Here is an 11,958-nt window from a genome sequence, read left to right on the forward strand (position 1 = left end):
TGTTCACCTGCACATCTGCCAATGTGGTATACTGCATCCGCTGTACCCGGTGTGGCTTCCTCTACATCGGGGAAACCAAGCGGAGGCTCGGGGACCGCTTTGCAGAACACCTACGCTCGGTTCGCAATAAACAACTGCACCTCCCAGTCGCGAACCATTTCAACTCCCCCTCCCATTCCTCAGACGACATGTCCATCCTGGGCCTCCTGCAGTGCCACAACGATGCCACCCGAAGGTTGCAGGAACAGCAACTCATATTCCGCTTGGGAACCCTGCAGCCCAATGGTATCAATGTGGATTTCACAAGTTTCAAAATCTCCCCTCCCCCTACCGCATCCCAAAACCAGTCCAGCTCGTCCCTGCCTCCCTAACCTGTTCTTCCTCCCACCTATCCCCTCCTCCCACCTCAAGCCGCACCTCCATCTCCTACCGACCAACCTCATCCCGCCCCCTTGACCTGTCCGTCCTCCCTGGACTGACCTATCCCCTTCCTAACTCCCTACCTACACTCACCTTTCCTGGCCCCATCCCCGCCTCTTCGACCTGTTTGTTTCCTCTCCACCTATCCTCTCCTCTATCCCTCTTCTATCCGCCTCCCACTCTCTCCCTATTTATTTCAAAACCCCCTTCCCCTCCCCCTTTTCTGATGAAGGGTCTAGGCCCGAAACGTCAGCCTCTCTGCTCCTATGATGCTGCTTGGCCTGCTGTGTTCATCCAGCCCTGCACCTTGTTGTCTCGGATTCTCCAGCATCTGCAGTTCCTACTATCTCTGATTCGATTTTAACCCTACACTTGGATCAGTTTCTATTTTTAGTTGGTCACCGCCCGAATTCCCTGCTGCCAGCAGGTGGCGCTGGGCAGCAGTGGTCAAGAGGGATCCAGATCTGGCCAATTCTATCGCTGTGCTCTTGACATGTCAGGGACCTTTCCTGGTATGTTTTGAGTAGCACCAATTGATCTGTTTACACATTGAGCCATGTAGAAAGGAGTCCTTACTTTCCCCCCCTCCATCAACATTTTGTTTCTGCTTCTCTGTACCTTCTGCTACCGCAGCATTGGAATGCAGAGGTGACCCCAGCCTAGGAGGCTGGATGGATGAAGGTGCCAAATGAAATCGAATGCAGAGACTGAGAGGTGATACATTAAGGAACAGAAACTAAGAAGTTGGAAAGGCATGATGGTGCAGTGGCAATATCACTCGACTATCTATCATGCAAAGGCCTGGACAAATGTTCTGCTGATATGGGTTCAGACCCCACTGTGGCAGTGTATGGAATTTTAATTAAGTCAATGGATCAGGAATTGAAAGCTAGTCTCTGTTTTGGTGATCATGACGGATGCTGCTTTTTATTTTAGAAGAAACTATCAGTAATGTTCGATGGGATTCTGATGATCAGTCATTAAATTGGGAGGCCAAGGGTCAGCAATGCCATCTGAACTCAGAGATGGAACTTAATAGCTTTTAATTTTCTTAGTGAGATCTTGCTGTCCATGTGAAACTTTCCTTGAAATAAGATCCAACATTTGCTGTGATAATTTTCTTTTTCGAGGTGCCAGTCATGTTGAGCGACAGGAAGCAAGATGTCATTTGATGTTTTCCCCCTTTTATTGAGTGAATTTATCCAGGGAACTGCTATGTTATGGGTTTGTGTCCTCATTTCTGTGGAACTTGGTGACCTGAGTTAGAGGACAGATGCTGTTGATCAGGGTTTCTACAGGCCATTGACTGTGTGTGTGTTTGTGTTTGTGTTTGTGTGTGTGTTTGAGGGAGGGCGTTGGTGGGATTGGTGACTCACACCAACATCTCAAGAATTAGTTGGAAAAGTATCTAGATCTAAAAAGAGATTGATGATTTCTTGAGCATTAAGCTCCCACTTCATTTAAGGCATCCTTGGATGGGGGTTGCCCTTGAGAGACAAAGTTGATTTCAGGGACATCCTGACATGATCTTGCACCCTGTTTCTGTATTTCAGACCCTAGGACGACTCAAGAGGAAGGAAGATGGCTCGTACTAAGCAAACTGCCCGTAAATCCACTGGTGGCAAGGCACCAAGGAAGCAGCTGGCAACTAAAGCTGCCCGTAAAAGTGCCCCATCCACTGGTGGTGTGAAGAAGCCTCATCGTTACCGGTCAGTAGCTGACCTTTTGATTTGGGGCTTGACGTTTAGACCCAGGCTTGTGCTGACCTCCATTCTATGCCCGCCAGTGTATGGTCGGAGTACAGTATTTGAGAGGCAATCACCTGTGGCAGGGGTGAATGTCATGACATCAGAGTCAATCCCAAACCCCACGGTCACAAGAGAAAGCGGTCAGCAAGACTCAGTGAATGCTGGTCAGGAATGGCCAGTTAACCTCTTGTCTGACCTTGGGTCACTGATGTCTACCTGTGGCCTCTCAGTGCCTTCTTGACTATCTCTAAACCTTGGAGCTCATGGGGATGGAGAGACCATTTGGGAATTTTCCACCTTGATTCAGTCCCTGGGAATGAATTTTGATTCAAGGTGGGTGTCCACATTTGAGACAAGGTCCAGCTTTTTGGGTTGGCGATGAAGTAAATATAGTAATTGTATTTTATCCATTGGCTTTCTCCATCCCCTTTCTGAGATATGTGCCAACACAGTGAAAGCTATCCGAATAATTACACTCCCCCTCTTTATTCCCAATTGCCCTGCATGTTCTTCCTGTATTTATCTGATTCCTTCTGGAAAAATTGAGCTGAATCTATTCTCACAATCCCTACAATGTATATCCATATCACAGTTCCCTGTCTTAAAGACAGCCCTTGAATGAATGAAGCTTGAATAGTGGAAGTTGGGCACTTGTCCATATGGACCTGTTTTCCCATGTGTGAAGATGTATAAAATTATAGATAGGGTAGACAGAAAAATACTTGTCCCTTTGGTGGGTTCAGTGATCAGGGGTGTACGTTCACGGTAAGGGGCAGGAGGTCTAGACGTGGTGAGGAAAGGTTTTTCTCTCCTAGAAGGTGTTGTGAATCTGGGACTCACTGCCTGTAAGGGTGGTAGAGGCAGGAACCCTCATAATATTTAAGAAATGAGAGTTATTGCATTTTGGTACAACAAACAAGGGGAGGGCTTATACAATTAATTGTAGGGCTTTGGGTAATGTTGTAGAACAGAGGGACCTCGGGGTGCAGGTACGTAATTCGTTTAAGTTTGCATCATATATCGACAGGGTGGTTAAAAGGCGTTTGACGCGCTTGCTTTCATTGCTCAGTCCTTTGAGTATCGGAGTTGGGAAGTCGTATTGAGGTTGTACAGGACATTGGTGAGGCCTCTCTGGAATACCGTGTCCAGTTCTGGTCGCCGAGTTATGGGAAGGATATCAAGCTGGAGAGGGTTCAGAAGAGATTTACCAGGATGTTGCCGGGTATGGAAGGTTTGACTTTTAAAGAAAGTCCAGTGACAGTAACTCTCTTAGTTTTAACATAGTTATGGAAAAGGATAGGATAGGTCCCCGGGTTAAGGTGCTAAACTGGAGCAGGGTCAGTTTTGGGGCCATAAGGTAGGATCTAGCAGAGGTCGATTGGGTGAGTCTGTTTGAAGGAAAAGGAACGACTGGCAAATGGGAGGCTTTTAAAAGTGTGATATCAAGAGACCCTATTAGGGTGAAGGGAAAAGCTGACAGGTTGAGGGATATTGAGGCTGTGGTCAGGAAAAAGGAGAAGGCATACATTGGGTTTAAGCTGTCGGGCTGAAGTGAATCCCTAGATGACTATAAAAAGTGTAGGAGCACACTTGAGGGAAATCAGAAGAGCAAACAGAGGGTATGAGATGGATCTGGCAGATAAGATTAAAGATAATCCTGAGAGGTTCTATCGCTACATTAAGAGTAAGAGGGTGGGTAGGGAGAGAATAGGTCCCCTTAAAGATCAGCATGGCCAACTATGTGTGGAGCCACAGGAGATGGGGGAGATTTTTAATGAATATTTCTCAATATTTACCGAGGAGAGAATCATGGATGCTAAGGAAATAAGGGAAACAAGTGGGGATGTTTTGGACTGCATACACATTACCAGAGAGGAGGTGTTTGCAGCCTTAAAGCCCATTAAGATGAATAAATCCCCTGGGCCTGATCAAGTCCATCCTCGGATGTTTTGGGAGGCTAGGGAAGAAGTTGCAGAAGCCCTTGCAGAGATTTTTGCTTCATCTTTAGCCAGTGCTGAAGTTCTGGAAGACAGGAAGGTGCCTAATGTTGTTCTGTTGTTTAAGAAAGGTAGCAAAGGCAAGCCAGGGAATTACAGGTCATTGAGCCTGATGTCAGTGGTAGGCAAGTTATTGGAGAGGTTTCTCAGGGACAGGATCAGCCAACATTTGGATAGTTAAGGTCTGATTAGGGATAGTCAGCATGAATGTGTGCACGGGAAGTATGTCTGACAAGTCTTTTAGAGTTTTTCAAAGAGGTAGCCAAGAGGATAGATGAAGGTAGGGCAGTGGATGTGGTCTATACAGAATTTAGTAAGGCCTTTGACAAGGTCTCGCATGGCAGGCTAGTCATGAAGGTTAGGTTGCATGGGATCCAGGGAAAGCTAGCTAGCTAACTGGATTCAGTGGTAGGAAGCAGAGGATTGATGGTTCAAGGTTGTTTCTCAGACTGGAGGCCTGTGACTAGTGGTGTGCCTGGTGCAAAGAAGATTTATGAGGATGTTGCCAGGACTAGTAGGCCTGTGTTATAAGAAGAGGTTGGTCAGGATAGGACTTTATTCCTTGGAATGTAGGAGAATGAGGGGTGATCTTAGTGAGGTGTATAAAATCATGAGGGGCAAAGATAAGTTGAATGCATATAGTCTTTTCCCCAGGGATGGGGAATTGAAAACCAGAGGGCGTAGGTTTAAGGTGACAGGGGAAAGATTTAAGAAGGACCTGAGGGGCAACTTCTTCATGCAGAGAGTGGTGCGTGTATGGAATGAGCTGCCATTGAAAGTGGTTGACGCAGGTACAATAGGAACATTTAAAAAGTATTTGGATAGATACATGGATGGGAAGAGTGTACAGGGATATGGACCAAATGCAGGCAGTTGGAACTAGCTGAGTGAGCACCAGGGTCAGCGTGGACCAGTTGGGGCTGAAGGGCCTGTTTCCATGCTGTATTACTCTGTGAATCGACTCTAAAGGCTGGATGGACTGGGACTTTTTTCACTGGAGCGTAGGAGGTTGAGAGGTGACCTGATAGAAGTTTATAAAATAATGAGAGGTATAGATAAGAGTTCATGGTAGTTGTCTTTTCCCCAGGATGTGGTATTTCAAGACTAGGGGACACATTTTTAAGTTAAAAGGACAGGGATTTTAAAAAAGACATGAGAGGCAATTTTTTTACGCAGAGTGTGGTTCGCGTGTGGAATGAACTTCCTGAGGAGGTGGTGGATGTGGGTACAATTACAATGTTTAAAAGACACTTGGATAGATACATGAATAGGAAAGGTTTGGAGGGATATGGGCCAGGAGCAGGCAGGTGTGACTAGTTTAGTTTGGGATTATATTTTCTGTGCTGTACAACTCTATGACTCTAAGTATTTAGATGTTTACTTGCAGTGCTAAGGCATACAAGACTATTGGCCATACGCTGGAATGTGGGATTAGAATAGTTGGGTAGTGGTTTTTGACCAGTGCAAACAAGATGGGCCAAAGGGCCTTTTTCTGTGCTGTAGTCCTCTATAACTCTAAGGTGTCTCCAACCCATCTTTATTAAACCTTTCTCAAATGTTTTCAAAGGAAAATCAAAAGTTGTGTGTTTTTGCTGAGTTGAATCTTTTAAAATGCATACAAGCTATTCTGAAACACAATGTGACTTCTGCAGCTGGAGCTTGATCATTTAACCTTCTCTTCCAGCCCAGGGACTGTGGCCCTGCGAGAAATCAGACGCTACCAAAAATCCACTGAGCTTCTGATCCGCAAGTTACCCTTCCAGCGTCTTGTCCGCGAAATTGCTCAGGACTTCAAGACGGATCTGCGCTTCCAAAGTGCTGCCATTGGTGCCCTGCAGGTGATGTATCTTTGACCCCTCCCCACTCCCCCCAATATGTCGCAGGGTGATTACTTGGCTGGGTGATTCTCATGTCAGCTGTGACGTTGGTATTGGATACCAGCTAGGCATCTGAAATGTATTGAGAGTGTGGCTCAGTGGATAGCACATAAGATCTAGGAACAGGAGAAAGGCCATTCAGCTCCTCAAACCTGCTATGCCATGCAATACAATCACAGCTGATCTCATCTCAGCCTCAGCTCCACTTTTCTGCCTGCTCTCCATAACCCTTCAACCTTTTATTAATTAAAAATCTGTGTATCCCCTCCTTAAATTTACTCAATGTCTCAGCATCCACCAGACTCTGGGGTCATGAATTCCACAGATCCACAACCCTTTGAGAGAAGTAATCCTCCTCAACTCAGTGGGCTGAATGGCCTGTATTGCCTATTTCTTATGACAACGCTGGCTATTGCTGCTGTATGAGTCTTGGTTCTATGCCAATTGGCTCTCATAGAGGCAATGACTGTTCAATGGGTGGTAGCAGACAAGTGAGAGAGCAAATGTGTTTAGCTAATGGTTTGCAGTAGAAAGGACTATTTCCCCTGTAGGTATTAACTCTATTCATAGGCACACAAACCTGAATACATGATCCTGACTTCATGTTTTAGAATCACTCCACCCTCTTTCATCGTTTGAATATAAATCACGGAACAAATGATGACTGGAAAACCAAGTTTCGGGTGGCACAGTGGGCCAGTGATTAGCGTTGCTGCCCCTCAGCACCAGGGACCTTGGTTCGATTCCAGCCTTGCGTGACTGTGTGGAGTTTGCACATTCTGCCTGTGTCACAGTCCAAAGGTATGCAGTTTAGATGGATTGGTCAGGCTAAATAATCCGTAGTGCCCAGGGATTTGCAGGCTTGATGGATTAGTCATGGGAAATGTGGTGTTACAGGAATAGGGTAGGAAGGTGGATGTGTGTGGGATGCTGTTTGGAGTGGCAATGTGGACTTGATAGGCCGAATGGCCTGCTTCCATACGGTAGGGATACTATGCAGAGGGCATTGATGTATTGCTGCAGCATTAACTAATCTATCATACCAGTCCCTGTCAAGCTACAATACAGGGAAGAGTGTGGGCTGTGAAAGTGTGTTGGAAAAACTACCCAGATGGTGCAGATTTGGGGTCAGTTTGAGGTTTTCCTACTTTCGAGGCTGAAGTAAGGGATTAGTAGAGTTTCATGCCATGGCATTTTAGAGCACAGAAGGGGACTATTCTGCCCATTGTACTTGTGCTGGCTCTTTGATAAAGCTATCTCACCAATCCACCCCCATGCTCTGTCTCAACAGCCCTATAGTGCTTACCCCCTCAAGAATTTCTGAAACTCTTTGTTTTGACATGTTAGCACTGAATATATTCCCACCTTCCTTTTAGGCAGGTTATAACTTGCTGTCATACAATGTCTCCTCTGTGGCCTCTGACGTGAAACTTGGATGCCTTGTAAATTGCAAGGAGTGGCACAGAGAACTTCAAAGGGACAGAGAATGGCCAGACTAGGGGCTAGTTTAATGCAGAGAATTGTGAAATTATTAATTTTAGTAGGATGAATGCAGAGAAAAGATAGAAGATAAGAGGTACAAATCTAGAGGGTGTTTATGTGCGTAATCATTGAAGATTGCAGGACGGTTTGAGATTAGGATTAACAGAGCATACAGCATCTGAAGTTTTAATTGTCGGGGGGACGCAGATCAAGCTACAGGATGTTACATTACACTTATGTAGAAAACTGCTCCAGTTACTTGGAGCACTGTATCCAGATATGGGAGCCACTTCTTAGGAAAAACATGAAGGAATTAGGATGTAGAAAAGGTTGACAAGAATGCTTCCAGGGATGAGGCATGTAAAGTACATAAGTAAGTGACTATTTTCCTTGAAGAGAAGCCTAAGATGGTGTTTAATGAAGATGTTGAAAATTACAAGGGGTGTGGACGAGAGTAGATAGATAGAAACAGTCCCTGCTTGTAAAAAGATCAAGAGCCAGAGAACACAGACTTGGGATAATTATTAAAAGAAATAATGGAGATACGAAGATAAATTCCTTCATGCGATGGGTAGTTAGGGTCTGGAATGTGTTGTCTGAGAGTGTGGCGAAGACAGGTTGTATCAAGGCATTCAAGAGGAAGTTGAATTGTTATCTGTGCAGGGTTATGGGAAGAAGGCAAGACAACGGCCACAGGTAAATTGCTGCGATGCAAGGCCAGCACACAGATGATGGGCCAAATGGCTACAACCAAACTCTGGTACTGATCCTTTTGCTAGTCATCTTAAATCTTTAACCTCTGGTTTTTGACCCTCCTGCTGCTGGAAACAGTCCCTTATTATTTACTCTATCAAAAGTCTTCATGATTGCAAATGTCTCTATCAAATTTCCACAGAGTCATACAGCATGGAAACAGACCCTTCAGTCCAACTAGTCCACACTGACCTTGTTCCCAAACTAAGCTAGTGCCATCTGTCTGCGTTTGACCCGTATCCCTCCAAACCATTCCTATTCATGTACTTATCCAAATGTCTTTTACATGTGTACTTGCATCCACCACTTTCTCTGGGTAGGTCATCCCACACATGAAGCACTTTCTGTGGAAAAAAGTGTTGCCCTTTTTTAAATCTGTCCCCTCTCACCTTAAAAATATGCTCCCTAGTTTTGAACTCCCCAACCTTGGGGAAAAGACTTCTGCTAATCACCGTTTCTTTGCCCCTCATGATTTTATAAACTTCTATAAAGTCACCCCTCAACCTCCTTCGCTCCAGTGAAAAAAGTCCCAGCCTATCTAGCATATTTTTACAACTCAAACCATCCATTCCTGGCAACATCTTGGTAAATCTTTCCTAATCCCTTTACAGTTTAATAATATCCTTTCTAAAACAGGGCGACCAGAACTGGACACAGTACTCCAGACTTAACCTCACCAACGTCCTGTACATCCTCATCACGATGTCCCAAGTCCTATACTCAAAGATTTGAGCAATGAAGGCCAGTGTGCTAAATGCCTTCTTAACCACCCTGTCTACCTGTGACGCAAATTTCAAAGAATTATGTAACTTAACCCCTAGGTCTCTCTGTTCTCCAACACTACCCAGGGCCATACTAATAATTGTATAAGTCCTGCCCTTGTTTGTTTTACCACAATGTAATACCAGCTTCAACTTCTCCACACTCCTCAGAACTGAAATGCCTCAAATCCGATACTGTTCTAGTGAACCTCCTCCATGCCCTTTCCAACATCTTGATGTCCTTCCCAAAGTGCATTTCCAGAATTGAACATACATCGAAATACTTCACCATAAAGATTGTACACTGCAACCACATGTGGTCAGTGGTGAGTAGAAGGCACAGCTTAACCTGTCCAACTTCAGGAAGAGTTGATGGCCAGAGAGTTGGGGAGAGATTCCATTGTTTAAGGGAACGCCTTCAATAGGTGGGTGAAGTGACCAACAGCGAGGAACAGCACAGTGAGAGTCAGTGGTGGGCAGTCTGAATATAGAAACCTGCAGAATAGCTGGGCAGTGATGCTGATGGGGATTCAGTGAAGTCTGTTTCCATCTGAGAGAAGCAGTAGGAGGAAGGGAGGGACTAGGATGAAATCCACAAGCAGTCACTTTCTGACTGAGAGAGTGGGAAATTGGATTGACTAAGGAACCATTGTTTTTGTGCATCAATGCTAGTTAACTTTCTGTTTCTCCCCATCCCCTATGTCAACAGGAAGCAAGTGAAGCCTACCTGGTGGGACTGTTCGAAGACACCAACCTTTGCGCTATCCATGCTAAGCGTGTGACGATAATGCCAAAAGACATCCAGCTAGCTCGCCGCATTCGCGGGGAGCGGGCTTAAACCTCCCGTCACCTTGGGGAAGGGGTGGGGCGGAGCAGGGGGAAGGGGCAAATATCCATCCTTCCTTAATCCCAGCTTTCAACTTCCTAACCTCAGTCTTGCCCCCTTCTCCCCCCCAACCCCAAACAAACAAAAAAGAATAAATGAAAATCAGTCTATTCTTCCTCTGGTAGTAGTCAGTGGTTGTTTTATTACTTTATTTCCTCAGGAGGTAGGTTGGGTGATACTGGGGTGGAGGCAGGACAGAGAGCAGGCTAGATGGTGGACAGATATAATGGGAGCAGGGTTAAGGAGAGAGTGAGTTTTGGAATTGTGCATGATGTGGGCGGACGGAGAGGAGATAGGGGCAAGAGAGGAGAGCGGGATATGGCAGAGACAGGAAGGGTCTGTGGTTACAGTGGGGCAAGGGTAAAGAGTGGGATGTGGCAGAGAGGGAGGGACTGTGGGTTACAATGGGATATGGCAGAGACAAGAAGGGACTGTGGGTTACAGTGGTGGGTCAGGGAGGGAGGAGCGTGTGGGGTCTGTTGCTCAGTTGGGGGCCCTGAGATTTAACTAATTTTAATTTGGAGGACAAGTGGGTCATCAGGTGGTGGAATGACATTGAAATGAGCACGCTGGGAATTCTTGCCTACTCCTGTGTGAATCTTCAATGAGAGAAAGGAGAGAAATCAAAGAGCAGGCAGATTTATGTATTTCATTTTTGTTTTTGTTTTATGACGGCGCAGCTTTGAAAATATTTTAAAACAGTTTTTGATTTCTGAACAATGCTGGCTTTTTGGAGTCCTTTTTTATATAGTACAAACTTAAAAGTTTCTTATCAGATCTGAAATATAAAATGTAATATTTTTCATAAAGTAGATCCCATTGTTTGCTTTACTTTTTATAAGAGACATTTTTTGTTGTATTTAGTAACTATTTTTAAATATTTGTGTGCCCTCTTGTGCTGTTTCTGATAACATTTTCCTATTAAAGTATTTGAAACATAAGTGTTGGGTGTGGGATTAATTTTATTTTAAAAAGCACTCCCAGACTGCCTTGGCATCAGATATTGGACCTCAAGTACAGCAATACCAAATCCTTTATCAATAAATCTACCGATAAAGACCAGAATTTAAGACATGGCTTGGGATCCTTAAGGACACTCTGACATAGTGTACTCCAAATCCAGATCATGTGGTGTTTATTTAAAGAAAAAGTTCTTCCCCATGTCACAGTTGCTTATTTTGTCAACTCCTGGTCTGAGGAAGGATATTCTTGCTGTTGAGGGAGTCCAGCGAAGGTTCACCAGACTGATTCCCGGGATGGCAGGGCTGACGTATAGACTGGATCGATAGTTCTGAGTCACCGGACCCGAAACATTAACTCTGATTTCACGGATGCTGCCAGACCTGCCAAGCTTTTCCAGCAACTTTTGTTTTTGTTCTTGATTTACAGCATCCACAGTTCTTTAGGTTTTTATTTAGGGAGTGGTGGGGATTGGCCAGTGGGATAAGTTTGTTTCCAAAAACAAACATGAGCACCTTGTGTATTTCTTTTTCGTTAAGCTCAAGACCATGAGCAGCACAGCGGTTAGCACCTCTGCCTTGTAGCACCAAGGACTTGGGTTCGATTCCAGCCTTGGGCAACTCTGTGTGGAGATTGTACGTTCTCCCTCTGTCTGTGTGGGTTTCCTGCAGGTGCTCTGGTTTCCTTCCACAGTCCAAAGATGTGCAGGTTAGGTGGATTGGCCATGCTAAATTGCTCATTGTATACAGGGATGTGCAGGCTAGGTGCAAAATGCAGGGTTACAGGGATGGGTGAGTCTAGGTGGGATGCTGTTCGGACGGTTGGTGTGCCCTTGATGGGCTGAATGGCCTGCTCCCACACTGTAGGGATTCTATGATCCAATCAGCTGCCTCTCTGAGTATAGTCCCTAAATTTGCATCTGTATCAATCTTATTCAAGAGATCCTCCCTTGTTCCATCAATCCTATTCCCAGTAAACACCTAATGATCCGACTACCCCTCCCACTTCAATGAGAGTTAATATTATAAACAGTTAGCCCTTGTCAATTCTCTCCCCTCTTTCAAATCCTCAGCC

General features: G+C 45.1%; 1 protein-coding gene across 2 annotated transcripts in view; it reads left to right on the forward strand.

Moving 5' to 3' along the window:
- Positions 1–10,865, forward strand: part of LOC109919563 (histone H3.3A) — a 13,943-nt gene extending 3,078 nt beyond the window's left edge. For both annotated transcript variants that reach the window (XM_020519587.2, XM_020519588.2), the window contains exons 2-4: positions 1,974–2,129; positions 5,850–6,003; positions 9,748–10,865. In XM_020519587.2, coding sequence (XP_020375176.1) covers positions 2,002–2,129; positions 5,850–6,003; positions 9,748–9,876 — 411 coding nt within the window. In that variant the 5' untranslated portion in view covers positions 1,974–2,001 and the 3' untranslated portion in view covers positions 9,877–10,865. The remainder of the gene's footprint in view (positions 1–1,973; positions 2,130–5,849; positions 6,004–9,747) is intronic.
- The last annotated feature ends 1,093 nt before the right edge of the window (positions 10,866–11,958 follow it).

This window comes from Rhincodon typus, unplaced genomic scaffold (genome assembly GCF_021869965.1).
Source record: "Rhincodon typus isolate 14 unplaced genomic scaffold, sRhiTyp1.1 hic_rhity00001348, whole genome shotgun sequence".
NCBI lineage: Eukaryota > Metazoa > Chordata > Chondrichthyes > Orectolobiformes > Rhincodontidae > Rhincodon > Rhincodon typus.